General features: G+C 42.0%; 2 protein-coding genes across 8 annotated transcripts in view; both read right to left on the reverse strand.

The window, feature by feature from the left end:
- Nucleotides 1-6804, reverse strand: part of LOC116939917 (uncharacterized) — a 40891-nt gene extending 34087 nt beyond the window's left edge. Inside the window, exon 1 of the mRNA XM_076065330.1 lies at nucleotides 828-6804. Within this exon, the coding sequence (XP_075921445.1) occupies nucleotides 828-909 (82 nt within the window). The 5' untranslated portion in view covers nucleotides 910-6804. The remainder of the gene's footprint in view (nucleotides 1-827) is intronic.
- Nucleotides 6805-6960: 156 nt separating this feature from the next.
- Nucleotides 6961-22672, reverse strand: part of SVOPL (SVOP like) — a 61553-nt gene continuing 45841 nt past the window's right edge. For 3 of the 7 annotated variants that reach the window (XM_032948961.2, XM_032948960.2, XM_032948959.2), the window contains exons 10-15: nucleotides 21907-21980; nucleotides 21551-21753; nucleotides 17061-17172; nucleotides 15625-15706; nucleotides 11052-11141; nucleotides 7687-8136 (exon numbers count right to left, since the gene is read on the reverse strand). In XM_032948961.2, the coding sequence (XP_032804852.2) occupies nucleotides 7918-8136; nucleotides 11052-11141; nucleotides 15625-15706; nucleotides 17061-17172; nucleotides 21551-21753; nucleotides 21907-21980 (780 nt within the window). In that variant the 3' untranslated portion in view covers nucleotides 7687-7917. The other 4 variants (XM_032948963.2, XM_032948962.2, XM_032948964.2 and 1 more) reach the window with 3 other exon arrangements.

Raw genomic sequence — 22672 nt, forward strand, 5'->3', positions numbered from 1 at the left:
TGTTTCATACTCTTTGGTTCTTTCGGTGAAGTCACGTAGGTGTAAAATAAAATACCTACGTGACTTTACCGAAAGAACCAAAGAGTATAGATTCCTGCAGTCACGAAAGCTTCAAATCAAGATACTGTATATATTTTTTAGTTTGACAGAGGTATGCGATCATCCACTATTATGAAGTGATACGATGTTGTTTGTATTAATATAGTTCGTGAAACGGCTCACAAATTGATAACACCCCAATAGCACAATACAATAAAATCCTAAAACCAGATTTGCCCTCAACAACACAGCAAACTTCAAATTGAGGGAGCCTCTTTATGTTAAATATTCCTGTTCAAAATCAACAATTTACTGAAGCTGCTGTATCATAAAAACACAGAGCTCAAGTGCAATGTTTTAGAAAACAGCAGCTTTCTTTTGGATGAAAAGAAAGCTGCTGTTTTCTAAAACATTGCACTAAAAAACAGCAGCTTTGGACCCGAGATTAAAATTGTAAAAAAAAATGCACACTAAAAACCACACAACCAAACTATTGGTATCAGAGGAGTTAACTTTAGAAAGTTTCTCTTTGGGGTGATTGGCAGATGAATTTTGTTTTACAGGACTTGAAATGAACTTGAGATGAGTACACATTAAACATGTGATAAAAGTATTTACATTTGTTATACCTGTACGCAAACAAGCATTGCGATATTAATTCAAAGGTTATTTTAATTTGGTAAAGTTAACGTCAATATTATCACTCAATTTAAAGCATAAAAAAACCTGTACGAATTTTTTTTTTTTAAAACCCCCCATATAAAATTAAACCATTACACATAGCTTACCTATGTTTGCCGAGCGCGATTCAAGTGGAAATGAAATTAACCACAAGCAAATAAGGCTTCCACCCAAAATAAATCTCTGCATTCTTGTTGCGGCTCCTCAAGTCTCGAAGCAGCAGCCGTGAACGTGTTGAGGATTGTGAGCTGAGGCGCCTGAATGCAGAGCTTACTATGGCTAGCCTATCCCCTCCTTGCCCTTATAACGATGCCTCCTCGCCTTCCGATGTCGCACACCGAAGCACGCACGCACGCACACCGCCCACTGACTCGCTTCGCAGTACGTCACGAAGCGGGCCCAAGTACGCGAAAGGCACTCAGAATAGAATTTCATGCGTGCACGTTTAATGACATCAACAAAAGCAGACTCGTGGGTATCCATAAACAAACATGCACTCAATGCAGCAGAGTAGCAATGCGTTACAGATTTTTTTTTTTTAAATCGGTGATGATAAAGTGTCCGCACGAGGAACGAAATTAAAATGTAAACTTGTGATGTTCCATCACAATGATTTTATTTACTTTTTGCAAGTCCGAACATTTGACATCCACGTGTGCAAATGATGACACTCTCAAAATAACACAAACGTATATTGTCTGTAAATGTAACAGCAATTTGTTGATTCCATTCTGTAACGACACATTTAGAGTCTCACACGCATACACACTTTACATTTACAATAAGTAAACATTTGAAGCAGACATAGAAGTGTTTGTTGGTGGGAGTGATCTCACAGCATAAGACTAGCTATTCTTCATTAGTGCTTGTAATCTTGACGTTATGTAATGCTGATATAAATGGACACATTCATATTCAACAATTACAATATTTTCAAAATGAGAAAGGTTTAGAAGAAATGATATAATGGTAAAGCTTGTTAAATGTAATTAACATCATAAGTATACATGTTTAAATTTACTTCCCCATCATCTTAAAAAAGTAATAACTAACGTGGTGGTCACGTTAACTCGTTAATGACAGCATTTAAGACGTTCAATTTGCATGGATGACCGGAATGTATAACCTATGACCTTACAGCCACCCCTAATCATCCCTCCATTACTTATACCAGTGTCTATGACAAGTAACCACCGAATAAACGTCAATTTGTGTTTTTTCCCCATGCAGGAGTTTAAAGTTCTAGGAGAGTTATTGGGCTCGATCACCTTGTAAATACGTTATCATGAAATAAGTCAAAAAATGTAAGCTGCGAAGGAGTTTATTTTACACAAATGTGGTTAACGTGTACACTTTTCACAAATATTGGTTTATGACTTTGACAGTGATTATTATTCAGTTCTCTCAGACAAAAGGCACTTCAGAATTCTGACAAATAGAAACCTATGCAAGGTAAATCGTGTGCAAACGCCCGACAGTAGGAAATAAGACTTTTACAACTAAAACACGCGTAAGTGTGGCGAACGCAAGTTAATTAACATTTCATCTGCTTCACATGACAACAACACCGATTAATGCTATTTTACTACAACCCATTTAACAAAGACTAATTGAAACACACTCCTGCTAATAAACTTCACAAATTACACAGCTGTCTCTATGTACATTATTTTTTTTTTAAACAAACGTATATTGTGCAAATTGCTTAGGCCATCGATGATGATAAAACAACCTCCTCTGCATGCACCCATTTTTAGTACGACTGATAAAGCTGAGTAAAAAAGCATTCTCTTGAGCCGCTTCCAAGTGCGCATTTTAGTTGATCAAAACATTTCAAGATGCTACAATTTCAGTCTTCTGTCCTAATGGTGGGTCAAAATGTGTATCCTCAGCAAACAACTATTTGGAATTACGTTACCAATACGTGGTACAAAAGCAGTAGATATATAATCTCCACGCTCAGAGATGTGGTGCCGGTGTAAAAAAAAACACGCCAATATTGTTTTTCAACGGTTTCATTTAACTTCACTCCTGTTGGTCGTGGTCAAATCTTGTAATCAAAAGTTAGTCCACTTACTGTTGTCCAATCTTTTCAAAATTTTGCACACGTACTCAGATCCGGAGACAATGCACGCCTGTATCAAAATCGTTATAAATGCATCAATTAATTTGCTCCTTTCAAGCAATTACAATTTTAGTATGGACGCCTTATTATTGATATATTTTAAATGTCGGTCAAAAACGCCGCGGTCCCTAAACCGTCGAATCGCCAAGAAGCAGGCGCCACGTGTCTAAGGCGCGCCTGCTCCGTGTGAACGAGTTACGGGCACCCTCACTCCACAATAAAAAAAGTAATACATTGAAGATTCATTTATAAAATAACCAATTATTTAAAGTAAGCGTTGATGTGCCTGTGATCACTGTTACGTTGCAATTATGTACTTTGTTTTTTTGGTGATTTGGAAAAGTTTTTTGGTTTGGACATGTTTGTTTTGTTGTAGTACGGAGTTAGACTGGTGGACTTAATCTAAGTTTCCTTGTGGTTGTTGTTGGTTGGCTTGCATCCCACTGGGATTTTTTGCACACAGCGTTGGTGTACAGTGCTTTTTTCAGGAATATTTTGCTGTTTTTTCATGGATTTTCTGTTTGCACAGTCACATAGTCACTTTAAGATGTTTTCTTGTTTGTGTTTTTGTTTGTTGTTGCAATTCAAGAGCCGAATGGCTCACAGGGCTATACCAAAATAAATAAACTCAAAACTGAATGTGAGAGCAAGCACCGCATCATTGACGCACTTCTCGAGGGTGAGTTAAATGAAGTTGTGAATAAAACCGTTTTCAAAAAAACTTTTTAAAGGAGTTTTTATTATTATAAAGGACGTAACATTGGGGGCCGTCCATAAATGACGTCACGCGATTTAGGACGATTTTTGATCCCCCCCCTCTCGTCACACGGCGTCACAAAAAGTCAGACCCCCCTCAAATATGACGTCACAAAGCTCTGCTCCCCCCCCAAAAACCATATTTCCATTTTGAAAATAAAACATGCTTCAAATCGCTTTAAACTATTGTTATTGTAGTGCGTATTTAACGTGGCGCTGCACTCTAATGTTGTAGGAGAAAACATTGATTAAAAAGTCTATTTAAGTAGAACGTGTTGTCTATATTTAAAGTTGCGCATTTTGATGTGACGTCACATTTCTCAACCCCCCCCCCCCACCTCGTCACACATCGTCACAAATGTCTGACCCCCCCCTAGGTGCATGACGTCATTTATGGACAGCCCCTTGGGCAGCTTTGCCTCACACTGCGCTGTGAACCGGACAACAATGGCTCAATTCCCAGCCATGGCTACCATCATTTGTCGAGTGAAATTTGAACCTGTGAAGTCAAAACAACGACCATATCAAACGCAGCATAGCGGGGGATTGGGGGGGGGTCATCCAGCAGTAGATTGACAAAGGCCTTTCTATTATTGAAACTGGTATGAGTTCACCTTTGTCCAAATCACTAGGATGCCCGATGGGCCTGGAAAGTTCCTGGGACGTGTGATTGAGTTTGTCACAGGGATTGCGGCACTACATGGTGGCTGGCCAAGAGGGTAGTGCATTAACAACAAACAAAAACCTGTTGCATCGTACTATCTACAACTTCAAAATCCATGTTACCTTTCCTTCAACCCGCACTGGCCAGCGTGAAGGACGATCAAACAATCTGCCCGGCTTGGGGAAAGCCAGTCGTGGTTTGTGGAGTTACGAAATGGCTGCGCATGTAACTCGTTAACTCGTGCGTTGTTTCTCCGCTCCAGGTCCTGGGACCAAACCACCACGACGCTCTCCCCCGGAGGAGAGCGTTCCAAGATTGCCAACCATCGTTATCAGGCGCATGCGGTGTGCTTGCGGCTCCACGTATGAATGGGAAAAAGATTAATTTTCAAAAGTGCTGTACGTGTACATTATTCATCGTGTGGGGTTTATTGTAAATCCCTCATACTAGTAGGAGTGGCTCTGGAAATTAGCTCATGAGACATCCACACAAGTATTTTATTTAAAAAAAATAATCCCCTCTCACCAATACCCAGTTTAATTATGGTGTCAATTTTTGACTTGAAGCTTTCGTGACTGCGGGAATTCATATTCTTTGTGTCTTTCGGTGACGTCACGTAGATAGGTTCAAAGAAAAATAACAAAAAAACTACGACGTTTCGATCGCAACACAAGCGTTCGTCAACGGGAAGATGCAAGATCGTTGAGCGGCCTCCACGGCCAGCGCCCCGAGATGGCTGTTAATATGCTAATTTTTACTTGGCAGCCCTTTGATTGGTGGAAAAATCACCACCGTCGCGGTCGCTGCTCACCACTCACATTAACATTGGCTGCTGACATTTGGGCTACGCCCATTTCAAACCTTTATAAACAGTTTGCCTTTAGAAGCTAACCCCCTCTTCCTGATGACGAATGCTTTTGTTGCGATCGAAACGTCGTAGTTTTTTGTTATTTTTTACCGAAAGACCTAAAGAATATCGTGTCAATGTTTCAATTAATGTACTGCTGTCATTTTCCGCACCTCCGATTAGCTGGGTTGGCTACGTAAGGTTCAAAAGAAGTTCAACATACATACGAGGAAAGGAACCATCCAAATTTTACCATCATGAAAGGGTACAATAACCCACTGTTAAGTAACATTTGTGCATATACATGAATTAGAATCATTGTTTATGTAAATTCCATTTGTTCAGTGCATAACTGTGCAGATATGTTTCATCTTAAATAATGAATACATCTACTTTAGTGAATTAACAAATGTAAATAATAAGTCAGAAAAATAGCAACGAATTGTTCCAATGCGTGTAACTAGAGCTGCAATGATTAGTAAATTAAGTAAATTAAACTAAACATTTTAATCGATTACTGTCTTTGTAATAAATTACTCTGGCCCCCTTAAAAATTGCGCCCACACAGATATCCTGCATCCCGAAGGCAGGAAACCCCCTTCAAGCCACGCCCATCACCACTCGTCTAAAGACAAGTATGCAAACAAAGGTGAGGCTTTTATTTTCCCGATGTGCTATCCGATTAGTCGAGTCGTAGAACCAATAATTGATAGAAAGCGATTACTTAAATAATCGGATAGCTCAGCGGGATGTATACAAATTGCCAGGGTCCTCATAAACAGGCACAGTGCGACAACCCTTGTGTGCCAAAGCGTTTTGAGATGGCTGGCTGCATGGGTTACACCTCCACCACACCACGCCCCTCCCATCCCGTTCCTCCACAGCAGGAGGGAAGCAGTCATCACAAAATTAATTTGCTTTACGAACAAGGTTTAAAGTATACTTAAATTGGGCAACATTTTTTTTTAATTAAAGCCCTATAGCTAGCCAGGAGGCAAAAGTGTTCAGCCAGCACTGCTGAGAAGCTGGGTTTGCATTCAGATTTCAGCCATCCAGGATGAAAGCAGTTTCTCAAGTGTCCTGAATTGTTGGTCTGAACTCGGTCACCAATGTCTACACACACACAAAAAAAGATGAAATGTGGTTTTCATTCTCACTGTCATAAATTCTGCAATTGACGATTAAAATAGAAATGTGACTATCTTGATTTGAAGCTTTCGTGACTGCACGAATCCATACTCTTTGGTTCTTTCGTTAAAGTCACGTAGGTATAAAATGAAATAAATCACGACATTTCGGGCGCAACACAAATGGACGCTTGTGTTGCGCCCGAAACGTCGAGATTTATTTAATTTTATACCTACGTGACTTTACCGAAAGAACCACAGAGTATAGAAATGTGACTGTCATGCAACAAACTCTGTGGCAGAATGGGTCCTCGATGAGGGACACCATTTGTTAACTTCCTGTTTCTACATTGATCCTGTGGCATTGGAGCTTGTTCTGAGGATGACCTGGGAAAAAATCGTGTCACACTTCAGATGGGGCTTGGTAATGCAATTTGGTGAAGCAGACGGTTTGGTGACAAGTCAGCACCGTCATAAGGGGCCATCCATTTAGAACGTACGTAAAAATCTGTCAACACTTGACCCCTCCCTCCCTGTACGCACGCGTACTTTTTACACCCCCCCCCCCACCACCTGTGTACGTACGCTTGACGCACCCCCCCCCACCCCGAATCCTATAGAACCGCCGATATTTAATCCACGCAGAAACGATCAAGGATTAATAATATTAACGTGTCTAAGCAAACATAGTCCACCGCCGGACTATCGAGGCTTCACCCTCCCCCCCCCCCGTTTCCTATGCGTACGTACATTGTCAGTAGACCCCCCCATACGCAAGCGTACACATTTGGGTTAACCCCCCTCCATGCATACGTACTAAATGGATGGCCCTTAAGGCAGTTATGGTGATCTGGGCCAAGGCCACATTCCCAATTCACAAACCAGGCTGGCTCAGCTCGCTTTGTGAAAACAGCATAACTATGCTCATGGATCAATGCCAGGTTAATAGTTTAAAGGCAAGTGCTGGCTACCAAGTGTGCATTAAAAAAAAAACCTTCCACGAACGTCAATTTAATATCCCATGTGTGCCCATACACAACGGGCATAGGCGAAACCGCCAGGAACAGGGCAGTACTACTCTTCTTGAACTTATCAGCAACAGCATTTATGTGTCCACAAACGCGAGCCGCAGATCATGATTTTTTATCCAGTTCCCAAGACGTCCAAGCCATATTGCACCATCGCCGATTCCGTCGTCCCGTTTTAGACAGAGGATACAATGCCGCCGAATGTGCAGAGCACCATACAACACTGTACCCGACGCGCATGGATAGGCGTCACTTTTAGTGTTAAATGTCTGCGTTGCAGCCGTGAGTGTACGAGGTCTTCCATTCCGAGTTTAGCAGCGTCCACGGCATGCCTTCGCGGCGAGGAGTCCAGCAGCAGTGGCGAAGAAAGTGCGGTTTAAACGTAGCTGGTTTGCTGTGACGAGACAGAAGCCTCCATGAAAATGCACAAACAGAGTGCACTGTTGTAAGCAAAACATTTCACTCGCATTTGTGTTCAAGTTTATACATTGCTCACTTGTTTTTGCATAACGCACAATACACCATTAAGCTTTGAAACCATGCTTCAGAGATATTTTATAAAACGCACGTGTATTCTTTCGCAAATTTAAACTTCGTCTTCTCCTACTCTCTAACAATCAACGTCAGTAAACATAACTTTACTTAGTATTCTAATTCTCAGGTTGCTGGATTCCTAGGCGCAGTGCGCTAACTACTGCAACGCCGCTCCTCGTATGATGAACAACACACAAAACATAGACACAATGAGAACGCACCTTCATTTCTCGGCCCATTGTCTCAATCGGTAGGGTGAACGCCAAGACAGAACATATGACGCACACGGTCCCGAACAGACACAGAGCCAGGGGAATAGAAATATCAAGGATCACCTGTAGGGACACAAAACCTCATTAGTGAATATTTAGTCCATGGCTCACTTAGTGCTACTGATTTCTTGACATGGCTATCAGCGTGAACTACGTGCCAGGCTACCGTGTAGGCTTTCGCTAATTGTGCTCTTCAGCATTCTTAATGTCTTTCTTGGTTGTACCGCATGTTGTACGGCATATCGTTCGACGTTTTGATCCACATGCTGGAAGCATCTTGAGAAACTAAATTATTGAGTGCAAGAAAAGGAATTCAGTTCATAAAGAAGCTCCCAATATACGGAGTGAAACCGAGGACGTCATTCCAAACAACACGCGGTCCTGCCTGAGAGCACCTCAAGAGAGCTAATCATGATTATCTATTCACTGCTACCATTTTAAAATGAAGCATTTTATTCAACCCATGTGTATTTCTCAATATTTGTTTCACCATTAAAAATGTATATATTCAGTGCTGTTTTGCCTTGACAATACTTTTGGCATTTACAAAGGTACACATCGTCAATGTATCATACTGTGTGCAATATTATTTATGCAGGAATCGACGGAACTCAAAATATCTAAAATGTTGATTATTGCGGCCATTTTTGATCAGCACTACCTTACAAAATGGTATTAGTCTCATCGGTAACAAAATGGTCACAAGACATTAACTTTTATTTTAAAGAGTAAGTCATAGCATTCCAAACATTGTATTCACTTATTTGTGTTAAGGTTAATTTCAGGGCAGTCCAAAGGCAACACCTCGTACAAGCACGCCAAGACTGCACTAATTATGTCACAGTAAAAATAATTACGGTTTTGCGTCACGCAATTCAGTTTAACATAAGCGAAATGACGAGCATATACCACATAGAAGTGCATGTGCGTAGCCGTTTGCGACAATCGCATACAAATGTTTGAGTAAATTATCAGTGTGATGCAGTTATCTCCAAAATCACTGCCAGCCCATGGCTGCCAGGTGGGTAGATAAACCTCGAGCAAGCTCGTCACTGGTTTATCACATGTGGACGCGGACAAAATATCACGTGTCCGATTTCATTGCATCACCTTTCTATGAGCTTTTGCTTTGGAGATATTCCCACTCAAGCCTCCATGACCAGCATTTTGTCCCATCGGTTATAGTACCTCGCGGTAATGTTTTAAAAAGCCAAGGATTTCTAATGCTTTGTTTACATTGCCACAGGCAGCTAGGCTCGGTTGCGCAAGAACAGCCCAGCTGTGTTCCAATATAAGAGCAAAAAGTTCAGTGGGCCTCACCTGGCGAAATAAAGTTACTATTTTTAATATTAGCAGCACGGCACAAAGCCCGCGCGTCACCAAACTTTGCCCCTTCTTGCTTCGTGCCCTTGGTCCACTCCACCCCACCCCCCGTATTCTATGGTCGCCACCTCTGAGGTACAGAAAAAACTGGGACATGTCCTGGAAAGAACACCTCACGATACCAGAAAAGAGGACAATCACATGTAAATGTGATTGTCTTGGGCGGCGTGTGCTCACGCAAATTTATTTCAACATCCTAGGAAAAGATAGAGTATGTTCAGGATGGCAGATACCTTCAAAATGTGGATAATCCTGGGAACACCAGGGACTGCTGGCAACCGAACTATCCACATGGGCTTGAGAAGCAAACTTTATATAAAAAACGTGTATTAGCTAATGTTTAATGAAGGTTTACATTAGGCCCTATTATTTGAATAATCTTTCTGCCATACCACTTGTAAACATGTACCTGAAGTCAGACTAAGTGACCGATGAACCTGGGCTGTGCATCCCACTTCTGCATTGACACGTGACCGGTCCCGCGTGCAGCCCAAAGCATGCAGCTCTCTCTTCGAAAGGCGAGCCTCCCAAGGCCCCACTTTGGTGTTTGGGTTGGCCTGGTAGGGTTGCCGTGAGAACCCAGCCGGCACCCTTTTCTAGTGGTGATGTAAATGTGGTACAAGGGCACGGGACTCGCAATTGTTTCCTAATACAAATGACGTGATCACAATTGCCTAGGGGGCCCACTGCACCTATTTTCAATATCTCTGATGTTGTGACTAATGGTGGCGATCACAGCACAGGAGTTGCTGCCGATTCTACTGGTAACAGGTCATGTATTTCTATGTTGCCGAGGATTTTATTGTGACTTATTTCTGTAATCCATGCTTAGTTGGGTTTCAATGTCAAGATCTTTGAAGTGCCTCGAGAGCTGCCTAGCAGGTGTAAAAGCTGCAAGATAACGAATACATTATGATGTGAGTGGAGGCACAGAGTATGTTCCAGTGATGCCTTTCGTACACTGTTTTGCTTTGACCTAGCACACAAGGTGTAGTTAACCAGTTTAAAAAAAGAAAAAGGATGTTAAAACATAAAGGAACGGTGTTCATATGTACGAAATGGCTTTTACATTTAGCGCTGTGGTCAAACTTATTATTTTCCACTGCTTAATCTATGTAACCACCAAAGTAAGATTTTAGCATTGAACACACTCCAGGACGAATTTATATTAACCGACTGTAGCACAGTGCGTGTTGTTTGGCATGACGTCTTACATTTCACTCTATGTGCTGGGGAGTTGCTTGGGATGCCAAGTTCAACAACAACGCCTGGCACAAACCAACAATAAAATCCCGGAGAGCGACTCAAAAACTGCCTTGGGCTCTGCCAACGTACAATTCCAAGGTGTGCCAAATAACGATTTCAAAAGTGGAAAAACTTAAAAAAGAAAACCAATGTTGCATTAAGCTCAGTTGTCGTTTGTGCATCACCTAACCGTTGCTATAATCAAACACCAAAGGTGACCGTGAAAAATCTCTTGATTTTGAGTCACGGCTTTCGCGAGCGAGAGCGCCAGTCGTGAGCAACCGGCCCTGCCCTGGGGCTTGTCTGTGCACAAGGGCGGGGGGGCCAAGGAGCGCCACCCCGCCACTTACCTGCGCCACGAACGGCGCGATCATGGCCCCGATGCGCGCCGTGGAGCTGCACGAGCCAAGGCCGAGGGAGCGGATGTTCGTCGGGTAAACCTTGACCCGCAAGAGGGCAGGAGGGGACGGGAGAAGCAGGGAGAGGCGTGGGATGAGAAGCGAAGCTATATATATATAGACTCACAGTTTTCTTCGTAAAAAAAAAACATTACTCTGCTACATGAACCTTATCGATATAAACAGATCTGGTCTGGTCTGTGGTTTCCCCACTGACGAAGCTGTGGAGACATTCTCAGGCATTCCCGTGACAAAAAATAGATGTGATAAAAAGAAGTGTTTTACAACTTGTGATTAGTTATGCTATATAACAGTGCTAGAATGTTTTATACTGGTAGGAACGAAGTTGTAAACTGAGTGTACCAGCCTGCAATAGATTAATGTGTCCGTCCGTCCGTCCCCTTTCAATACTTTAACGAAGTGAAATCTCGTGCTGTTGGGGTGTAAAAATAAAATTGTGCAAAATTCCAACGTTCCTACCAGCCCACCCTGCAGGGACCTGTTATATATTCTGCCTGTAATTTTTATTTAGACTTTACAGCCACTGCTGGATGAAAGCCTTCCCCCATGCCTTCTTGGTCATGGCGGTTGCTTGCCATCTTCACCATGCTGGTCACTGTAGGTTGGAGAAGAGGGTGTGGAAGGACCGGTTCAGATAACATTTACCAGCGGTTGTTGGTCCTGGTCAGGAATGAAACTCTGGTCACTGGGTTAAGAGTGTTCTGTGTTAACCAATGCGCCACCACTCCCTCTCAATGTATTTTTCCCTTACGTATATAATTTAATTGTAATATTATTTTGTATTTGTTCAAATAGCTTTACTTCAGCTATGCAGATGATCTAAATTGAGTCCATGGTACCCACATTCAAAACTATTCGACACACATTTAAATATAAACTACACAGTTTTGTGATTATTTTTGAATTACTAATACTTTTTACAGTAACGTGATGTCTGTAGACTGTCTACTAAAAGGATGTACAACATTTATGTCAATCACCGTCAAGAAGGCAGTCAAACTGAAGGCGCTCAAGGGCTTTCTCGCTGTAAATGCACACGTCCCTTGGCAATAACTGAACATGTGTCGCTCTACAGGTTTTCCCTCGCTTATGCGGGTTCTGGTTTGTGCGATTTTGAGTCAATCTACTGCTGGATGAAAGGTCCCCCTATACTGTGTCGTCGCTCACTGGAGGTGTTTGTTTGGCGTGAGCTACGGACAGAAATACAGGTGACGTCACCGGGTTAAGTATTTCATCACGCTAAGCACTGCGCCACCTTTTGTTATTTCTCAGGAGACTATTTTTTTCTTCTTCTATATTTTGTTTGGCATTTACATCTCTATTTTTATTTAGCGTGCTTTTTGTAGTTTCACGTAACTTTTTTTTCTGTCCTATACTGTCAGAACACTGTCCGTTACAACGTAGAAAAAATAGCTCCCAGATCAGATGGAATAATGGTGGACATTATCAGAGAAGGAGGACCAGCTGCTGGATCAAAGTTGGCAGAATTATTACGAAATGCTTATGCAGAAATGAAATACGGAAAATCATGCAACGATGCATGAGTTATCGATTGCAAAAGGGAGACAAAACTGAATTGAAGAATTACAGATCTATTAGCCTTTTACCTCGCGTATTTAAATAGTTCACGAAGATCAAAGAGAACTGAATTCACACCTACGATTAGCACGGTTGACTACGTACGGTGAGAAAGAAGTTCAACATACGTACGAATATACTGGACAAATTAGAGGCCAACCAATCATGCGATTAATCTGGATGTAGAAAAGGTGACCACTTCGTTTTCCAATCAGTCTTTAAAACACTAATGCATATCAAAGGCCATTATACCAATCTATTGTAGAATATGAAAAGGTATTTCATTCAGTGGAAGCTAATGCTATCATCCAAGGCCTTCACGAAAACTATCTGGAAACGAACAATATTATTTATAAAGATGGAATGGCGATAGTGAAATTACAAGTCAGCAAAGGTGTCCACTCTCACGAAGGATATCCACAACTTCATAAGACATTTTCCAAACTTTGGATTGAAAAAATACATGCCTCAGATTGCATTATCTCAGATGTTCTTATGACATCGTCATTGTATAACCAATCAAGATGAACTACAGGCAAAGATTCAAGAACGTATCAAAGAAGACTGCAAAGGTAGGCCGATAACATCGCTTAACAAAATAAAATAACAGTTTGAGGGATACAATTGTAAAACACAACATCTAGTATAGATATCCGAATATTTATTTACACTGGGGGGCTGTTATTGATGTCAGACCAGGATAAAATGATGACATGAGCATGCAGGAGTACATTTGTAATATGACACTCAAAAGCAATGTACCAATGTGCCAAGAGAGGAATCATTTGACTCGGTGCATAATACCTCTGTTAAAACACGGTATGGAAGTATGGAATAATTACAATGAGAAATGAAACTAAGCTGTAAAGCAGACAAGCACAAGAATGGATAGATACACGAAACTAAGCTGTAAAGCACAAGAATGGATAGATACACGATGGGGATTCCAATGAGAGAATAAAAGAGGAACACGTAGATTGTGAGAACATGTGCAAATCAGAGACGGTCATCGTGACTATTTATAAAAGTGGGCTTCGACAGGACGCGAGAAGGGTTCATGGCCGGTGATCGAGACCGGTGATAGAGTGGCAGTCAGGAGGAGGGACCGCGCCTGAGAATATGAGCGCAGTGGATACGGAGTAACGAAATGAGCCCACATGCGAGAGATGGATTCTGGAATCGTGGCACCATGGTGGAGTGGCGTAGAAGCGGGAGGTCCTTCACGTGGAAGTGGATACAAGGCGAATGATGATGCCGAGGAGAAATGTGCGCACGCGATACAATATTCTTCATAAACATTACACATCCGTCTTGCTCTACAGCATTACCTAACCGTTTGGTTTAAAAATCTCTATTTGAAATTGCATTAAGATTAATATTGCAACCGAGTGCTACTGCTCCACACCCCTATGACAAGTATGGGATGGTCACATTCCCTTCGGTGCATTTGAACCGATCACGTCAATTAAAGCCAAGAACTCAGTGCGGGATTTGTTTTTTTTTAGGTAAGACTCTACACGCAAGTGTACATTCACAAGGTGTGGTCAAAGGACACGCACCCTCTCACGAGTCACAACTTGACGCCAATCTTGCCCTTTGGGTATGCGATGACTCTTTAGTACTTCGACATTATCCGTAGCCAATCTCGCAGGCTATTCGGGGCACAGTTAACGACCGCTGAACAAACAGGGAGGAGCCCAAGTTTGTCTCAACCACTCCCGTGTTCTTAATTCGAAGTAAATGCATATATATGTGTGTGTGTGTGCAGACCTCCGTTTTGTGTCTCCACAAAATATAGTTTGATTCCAGTGGCCCATTGGCTTTCCAAACTAATTTTTTTTTTAAACTATTATTTTATTAGCCAACCGATTAGCATGGTTGGCTACGTACGGTGCGAAAGAGGTTAAACATATATACATTATTCAGCAAGATCTGTTTCGGCAAGAAAACTTGAGCTGGCTTTGACCTGCCGAGTCTCATCATCAGAGTGAAGCTTCTAGATTTGAAGCTTTCGTGACTGCAAGAATTCATACTCTTTGGTTTTATTCGGTAAAGTCACGTAGGTAAAAAACAAATTAAAATAAAATAAAAGAAGCTCTGTCGTCCCGACAGTTCTGTTCCTTCAACCGGAAGAAGGCCACTTGTGTTGTGGCCGAAACGTCGTGTTTTAATTGTTTATTTTATTTAAAAAATTTTACCTACGTGACTTTACCGAATAAAGCCAAAGAGTATAGAGTGAAGCTTGTTAAACATGCTGTAAATACAGATTAATATATTTACAGTGGGGGGGGGGGGAATGTCAAAGTGGGGTGCTGCTTGTGTACGTTTGTATAAACTTATATACAATGTGTACAAAGCCATTAAGAGCCACTTAGTAGGATTAATTGCGGCAAATGAATGATTAAATAAACAGACAAAACTCTGCACCTTTCATGTTGCAGGCATCAGACAAATATGACCATAGCAGCAAGCAGCCAATCTAGTAAGATTTTTTTTTATCAGGTTTGGACACCTTAACCCTACACCCACCACTATAACTCACCATCTGCAACAGTCAACATACACACATCGCTTACGCGACAACTACACTCGGCAAACCTTAACACGTATCACTCCCCTGAGGTTTACCTGACTCGCACCACTCATCTGACAACCACTCACACTCACCAGAGACACTCACAATTCACCCGTGACTGACAAATGAAGCATCACAAAAATCATCTCCTTTTGTATATCTCGCCTTCCTCGATCCGAAATTTATTTTACCCTGTTCATTTGGTGATCAGCGTTTTTTTTTTAATTGGGGCTCGCGATAAAGTTATAATAATCGTAAAACAACAACAAAAATTCCCGTGTAAATGCTGCGACTGACTTACAGACGGACAGTGATGGGGAAACTGAGTGCTAAAGCCCGCAATAATCTGACCTCGACCGTGTAGATGTAGATGATGTTGAAGTTGGTAGAGGCCACAGCACGAAGAAAGAAGAGCAATACCGTAAGTCCCATCCTGCAATTAAACATAAAGAGGAATTGCAAACTCCGCTTTTGTACATTGATCATCGTATGCACACAGAGCACTGTAAAATTAAATATTCTAAACATTACAGGAAGGGGCTTATATTAACATATTTCAAGTAATCATCTAATTGTTACATAATAAAGCAGTGTGTACGAGGAAAACGTAGCAGCTGAAGCTTCATTCATGAAAATATATTGATTAGGATTTGTAACGCAGCACTCTGCAGTGATGTTGGATGAAAAGGAATGGAAGTGATGTTGCAGGAAAGGTTGCAAGAGCACCTCAAACTATAAATGTAAGGTCTATTTTCACTAAGTTGCAGAATAGAAAGTGCACAGCGTGCATCTCCAAAATAATACCTTTGATAAGCTATTTGCTTTTTGGGTTTAAGAATGCATGTGGTTAAGGTGAGGGACAGCAGCAGCAAATTCCATGAGCAGCACAGACACTGCATCAATACAACCCTTTATGTACTATACATGCAGTTGTATATGCGATTAAACAAGCTTATTATTACGTCCGATAGTGACAGCAGTTAAAGGGGTAGTACCAAGCGTACAGATATTCACCTTTTATCCATGCACACACACTAGTGAGCCCCTTGAGGTGAATTATTTAAAATACAAGATACACAAACAAACCTTTTATCTGTCACAAACAGCAAGCAGAGCCTATTATTAAGCCACAGGAGTATCCAAAGAGATGAAAGGCGAGCTGAGAATTACAACTTCGGCATTGTTTTATTTTCCACACATTCACTAATGTGCTGATGTGGCAGTGCCAAGCACCTGCTGGGGAACAGGTGAGGGCAATATATGGCCATGGGCAATTTTAGGATAATCGTTGCCAGTAATTGTTACTAGCAACGCATTCACCATCAGCAACTATAGGAAAAGATACTGCAGTGGTATAGAGAATCAGAATACATCTATTAATATTGGAGGAATCCGATGAGCTACAAAGCTCTTTTTTTACCGATAGCGAAAAGGAGTGGCCAAACTTCCTGATTCTTCAAGCCAAAAACTAAAATCTTCACATGGTACAAGCCACAAGTGCTCATGTGGGGTGGCCACGTGATGTTGTCACGCGGCTGTTTCGCTCGTGCCAGTTGGTTCTGGAGTTTTGAGTGAATTTAGAAATACGTGTAAGCTCTGCGGGAGTAATTGTCCGGCTCTGCTGCCAGGGACATGTGCCAGGGGTCACTCCTGATCCCGCAGATATTCTCGTTTCAAATTAAGTTCAAGTATATTGAAATGTTACAAATTTATCTGTGTCACTATCAAGCCACACTTGACACTGTCCAGAAGTCTCAATAATGAGGAGGAAGTGGAGGAAGCATCACCGCGTGGTGCAGATGTTGAGGAGGTAGTATAAGAGTCCACACAGGATCATTGAGAGGGCCATGCTCCTCCGTCGGCCCAGAGTGTCGATGGTCAGTGTCGTGAATGGGATCGCTGCAGAAAGACAAACAATCATGATCAAACGTGATCCATCGACTTCTGATGAAGATCTCCTCAAACTGTCGTTATCCCTCAAGGAGTCGTCATGGAACCGTCCATATAGCTCCAGGCACCTGCCCTGCAATTTTATCGCTTCATCTCTGCATGGGAGTGCTCTCTGGCGTTTACCCTCCTTTAGCTTCCACTCCATCATGAGTCTCGGCCACCGACCATTAACCATTACGGTGAAGTATCCTGCCCAAGCCAACATATATTTATGAACAATCGATATCATCTAGATCTATAACTTGTCTGTCTTCTAATACATGATGCATTTATATTTCTGTTTCTCAATGTAATTCCAAGTACACGCCTCTTCATTACTCCCCTGTCAATAATCAAACGCAAGATAAATTGCCACGATTCAGGAGCACGATTTGTTGTAATAATAAATTACTTCGTCTCATTTGTACCGACTAGTTTGCGGTGTTTGTTTCTCTTGTTCTGCCTTGTTTGGTCTGCCTCTTTTGCATTATTTTCCTAAAGGTAATGCTTGTGTAAGGACAGCACGGTGCCTGGTGGCCGTGGTTAATAATTGGCGCGACGGGCACAGACAGGGTCACGTAAGGATAGCACAAGGACCTAAGTGGTCGTAAATAATAATTGAGACAGTGACAGACAGGCCCAGCCGAGGTGAGAGAGAGTTCGAGAAAAGAGGCGTGACCGGGTCCGGGAGTGGGATAAAAGCAGGGCTCTGGGGGCTGCTGCAGTGGGGGAATCCAAGAGACTGTCGTCGTCTTGGAGCGGGTCGTCTTCATCATCTTGGATCGGGCACCTTATAGTCTTGTCTCCGTGACTGCTATGCATCCACTCCTACGTAGTCAGCCAACTCCATAGGGAGCGTCGCGTACAGTCACAGAAATTACCCAGCTGTGTTTAGTCAACTCGCGGTTAGCCCGTTAAAATTTTCAGTGAGTCGGCGGACTTTATTCACAATAGATATATACATAACTGAACAAGACGGTGTCTCTGAGAGCTACATTACACTTTCATATCATTGTTTTTTAATCGTAAATACTTGATTCATATGCGCATAATTTGATGCATATATCTGAAGGCCAATAGTATTTTTTTATTTGTAAAGCGCCACACAGTATTCATATACGCACATGGGATGCATAGTAAGTCATGTAAATATAGGAATTGTATGAGTAACTAATTAAAATCTATTCCTTAGTTCACAAGCACCAGCATAAGCCCCAATCTATCCACTGCTGGATGAAGGATCTCTCAAAGCTGATGCTATCCATAGCTGTTCTCTGATGCCACAATCCATCTCATTCCTGCATGTGTGCGGATCTCATCTCTCCATCTCGGCGGTAGACATCCCATTTTTCCGTGTAATTCCGAGAATACTTCTCTCCACACTTCCTTGTGCGCTTTTCATCTTTTCTTGAATTATATTTTGCACTCAATTTACCAAACCCATACTGACCAACATGGTTAAGTACAGTCAATTAACTCCATGACCTGTACAATGTGAGGAGTTCTTCATCCAGTAGTCGACTGACATAAGGGCCGCCCAAGTACATATGACAAAATAAACCATACAACTCTTAAATCATTGTTCTTAACTTACATTAATGACATAAACACTATACATATGGATCTGTGATAAATGATGGCACCAGCTGCCATAATTTGCCACAAAGGGGTGGTGCCTATGCCAAGCTTGGTGCACTTTTGTGGCTGCGTGGAATAATTAAGGCTTGCGGACAGGTCACAAAACTGACCCAGAAGGTGCCATGGCTCAAGAGGCCAGGGTGACGAAGGCAAATTCTCAACCATGCTCAGTCACCAATAACAAATGCATGGTAACGCAGATGCACACACCTCACATTCATGCATACCTAGGCCCTGACGAAGCAGTATCATAATGAAGAACAGGGCGTTGTTCTGTGTTATAAATGCATGCATGCTATGAACGCCATAAAAACACGCCTTGCTACGACTGCCTGCGAGTGTAATTTTATTTGTATAAAAGTAGCTGTTGTCTTAAATATACTCTTAAGACAGCCCTGAGATACAGAAAGTGACTTTCAGACACCTCGTCAAAGTCACACGTAACATACGTAACCTTTAATCGGCGTTAGGTGTGGCTTGTATTAAGTCACGACCAGCTGAAAGACAAGCCCTCTAATTAGTGCTATCACCATCATGCATCATCATACAAGACTGGCTGAAGACCTGCCCATACCGTCACCATCTCTAATTGTCCTGCGATAACACAATCCATTTTAGCATCTGCACATGAGCTGCTATCGTCCCCTCCATCTCCGTGGTGGACGTTATTCAAATAAGGTGATGAAGGAACTAAAAATTACAATCGACTAATCCCATCTGGTCGATTACTCGGGCTCCTTTAAAGATGGCGGCGCCGTAGACACCCTGCCTCCTGAAGGCATGAAAACCCCGCCAAGCCACGTCCAGCACGACACGGCTGAGGATGCCAATGACGTCACCAAGCTGGGCTCATCACCCCCACCCCCGGTTCATTACACACCGATTATAATCAGTAGAGTAATCGATTATTTAAAACAATTCCATATCTACTCTTTTGTAATTCTACGGTGAGGGTTGCTAGATTTTCAAATAATGGATTGGGACATGATAAAAAAAAAACATGTCATGCCTCTGAAACAAGTAATATGCTACTGGTTATTGTCATGGAGTTGCTGAAGGCAGGCTAAATGCAGAGCAATCATTAATCAAGAGCACTAATTAATAGCACAGAATATAAGTACGAACATGTTTTTTGAGTTGGGCAAAGGGGGGTACAGAAACTTGGGAGTAAAAAATTGGACGAAAACCCAAAGTAGAACCGTGTGATGAAGGAAGAGACATGTTGCTTCAAACAAAATGGTAGTTCACAATACGGATAAGAGAAAACACTCTGGTAAAATGATGCATTGGCATGTGCAGAGGTATCATTCATGGGAACGACCGTTGGGTTAGCAGCAGTAAGAGATTAATGAGGAACCGAATGAACGTCAATGATGACTGATTGACGTGAATCAGTAAGTGCAAGATCATTCATCAACCAAAATGCTATATGTTGGTTTATATTGAGCAGTCTGGTTAGAACTCAGAGCTCTGCTGTAGATGTGACGGCAGCAATCCAACCTCGACTCAACTTGTGTTTCGTGTGCAGCAGTAAAATATATTCACGTGAAGAGGGCGATGGCACGGATAGGCAGCCTCACCTTCTTCCATGTCTCTTAAGCCAAAATTTGTTTGGTTACACACAAAATACCAGCAATGAGCAATTAGCGTTAACCGGGTGAACGAACATGTTACATTACTGCCAGGCGACCTGTATTATTGTACGTGTACTTATGTGCGTGTGCAGCCCATTTTGGCAATCTACTACTGGATGAAGGACTCCCCATTCTCTGTAGACCGTGAGGGTTATATAACTATACTTCACCACACTGATGAGTGCGGGTTTGTGAGAGCGGTAGCGGGAGTAGAGAACAACACTAGACTCTGCTGCACTGTCCTCTACTGCCCAAGAAATCTACTCCACCTATTTTTTTAGGCATCATGGTCACCCATCCAAGCACTAACCAGGCTCAAACCTGCTTAGCTTCTGCGACATGATTGGATCGGGCGCATTCCACGTGATTTGGCGTTACTGTACGGGGATCCAAAATGGAATGGTCCTTGCCCTGTACCTTGACGTTCGAAGCACAAATGGAACTGGCAATCCAACCAGGTGGCCCAGTGGCTCTCAATTGGGAGGTTGCGATTTCAAATCATGGTTGGGGGTTTGACTCAGCCTATTATCCTTTTGGGGTCAAAAATTAAGGACCACTTCGTGGGGCAGTCAACAGTGGTTCTGCTATGGATACTCACTCTCGCCATGGGAATGAGGAATTTCCACCACTGGCGTATGATTATGAGCAGGAAATCGCCATTGACTTTGACTAAAAATATATTATACAGCATTCCCTCGATATTCACGAACTTGCTACCCACGATTTTGGCTATTCGTGAATTGCATCTGGAGCTCTATACGACTGCATTGAGAGAGAGAGAGAAAGTGATGAGATAAAATTATGAGAATGTGATGCGAGACAATGAGATAAAGCGATGAGATAAAGCGATGAGATAAAGTGATGAGAGATACTGTGATGAGAGATAAAGTGATGTTATTATGATCATTTTAATGTATTTAATAGCGTATTTACGTATTTATTTAAGGTAATTCATAAAAAAAGGTTTTCGTAGGCCAATATCATTATCCGCGAAATTTGCTATTAACGAGCATCTCTAGAACGTATCCCTCGCAAAAAAAAAACGAAAGAATGCTGGAGTACATTACATCTCATACCCAGGAACTCGCCGAAGCTGCTCAGGAGTAGTGTCTTGTAGTCCTCGGATTTAAACTGCTTGCAGAAGCATGGCGACTCCTGCTCAGAGAAAGCGATATGCTCCTCGATCGCCGTTACACTGTCATCCCCACACATCTGGTTCCTCTCCAGCAGCTCGGAGCTCACGAGGATCAGACCGTAGTAAGTCAGCGTGGTTCCAAACCTGGGCAAAAAAACACAAAACACTTATGTTATGAACCATCGTGTATTTTTTTTTATTTGCTTTACATGCAGTAAAATTCAGGGTTGGAATGCTTTTTGAAAAATGTAATTTGACCGTGAAGAGCAACATTTGATGGAGATGAAAAGCTTGTACCATATTGGCCATGTTTGCAGTGTAGTCCTCAAGTACTGCCTATCAAGCAAGTCCCATATGTTCCCCCTTCTCTCCTGTGTGAAAAGTCAGACACAATGAAAACACAGTTCAATCTTTTTAGTCTCACCGTCAGCATGACACTTGGAATTTCACGCAAGCAAAAAACTGTTTACTTATTTTTAGAAGTGGGCAAGTTCAGTTGGTACTTTTCAATAACCATTCTAAATGTGCACAGGCTGATACCCCTTAGAGGAATACATTTGAATACAATTCTTGGGTTTATTCAGGAAGAATACGACAATTAAAACACAATTATTCAACAGTAATAATGATAACTTAAAGCCTTTTGTCAATGCACTGCTGGATGAAGGCCTCCCCATGACATGGCAGCAATGGGGGTTATGTGTCCATAATCCAATGTAGGACCGGTTCAGATATAATTCACCACTCATGTTAGCCGTGGATGATTAAATGTATTCCATTCGCAATGATTGATAATAACATTGTCATCATCAAAACGAAGATAGCTTCTTTTCATGTAGCATCCCAACATAACATCTGGTAAACCAGCAGTATTTGCTCTTCATTGGCCAATTTGGAATGTAGCCTTTCCATGACAAGTCATATGAAATGCTCATGCTGAGCAGATTGACTCACTACAGATAAGATTAACTTTAGTAAATGTGACTGGAGGAACCGTGGTATTAATAACCTTTGACTGATTTGTTTTGAGGTGAAAGTGACGAGGTTCATACCCCAGTGTTCT

The sequence above is a fragment of the Petromyzon marinus genome, chromosome 7, assembly GCF_048934315.1.
Source record: "Petromyzon marinus isolate PM22_M1 ecotype Great Lakes invasive population chromosome 7, UKy_Petmar_22M1.pri1.0, whole genome shotgun sequence".
Classification (NCBI taxonomy): Eukaryota; Metazoa; Chordata; class Hyperoartia; order Petromyzontiformes; family Petromyzontidae; genus Petromyzon; species Petromyzon marinus.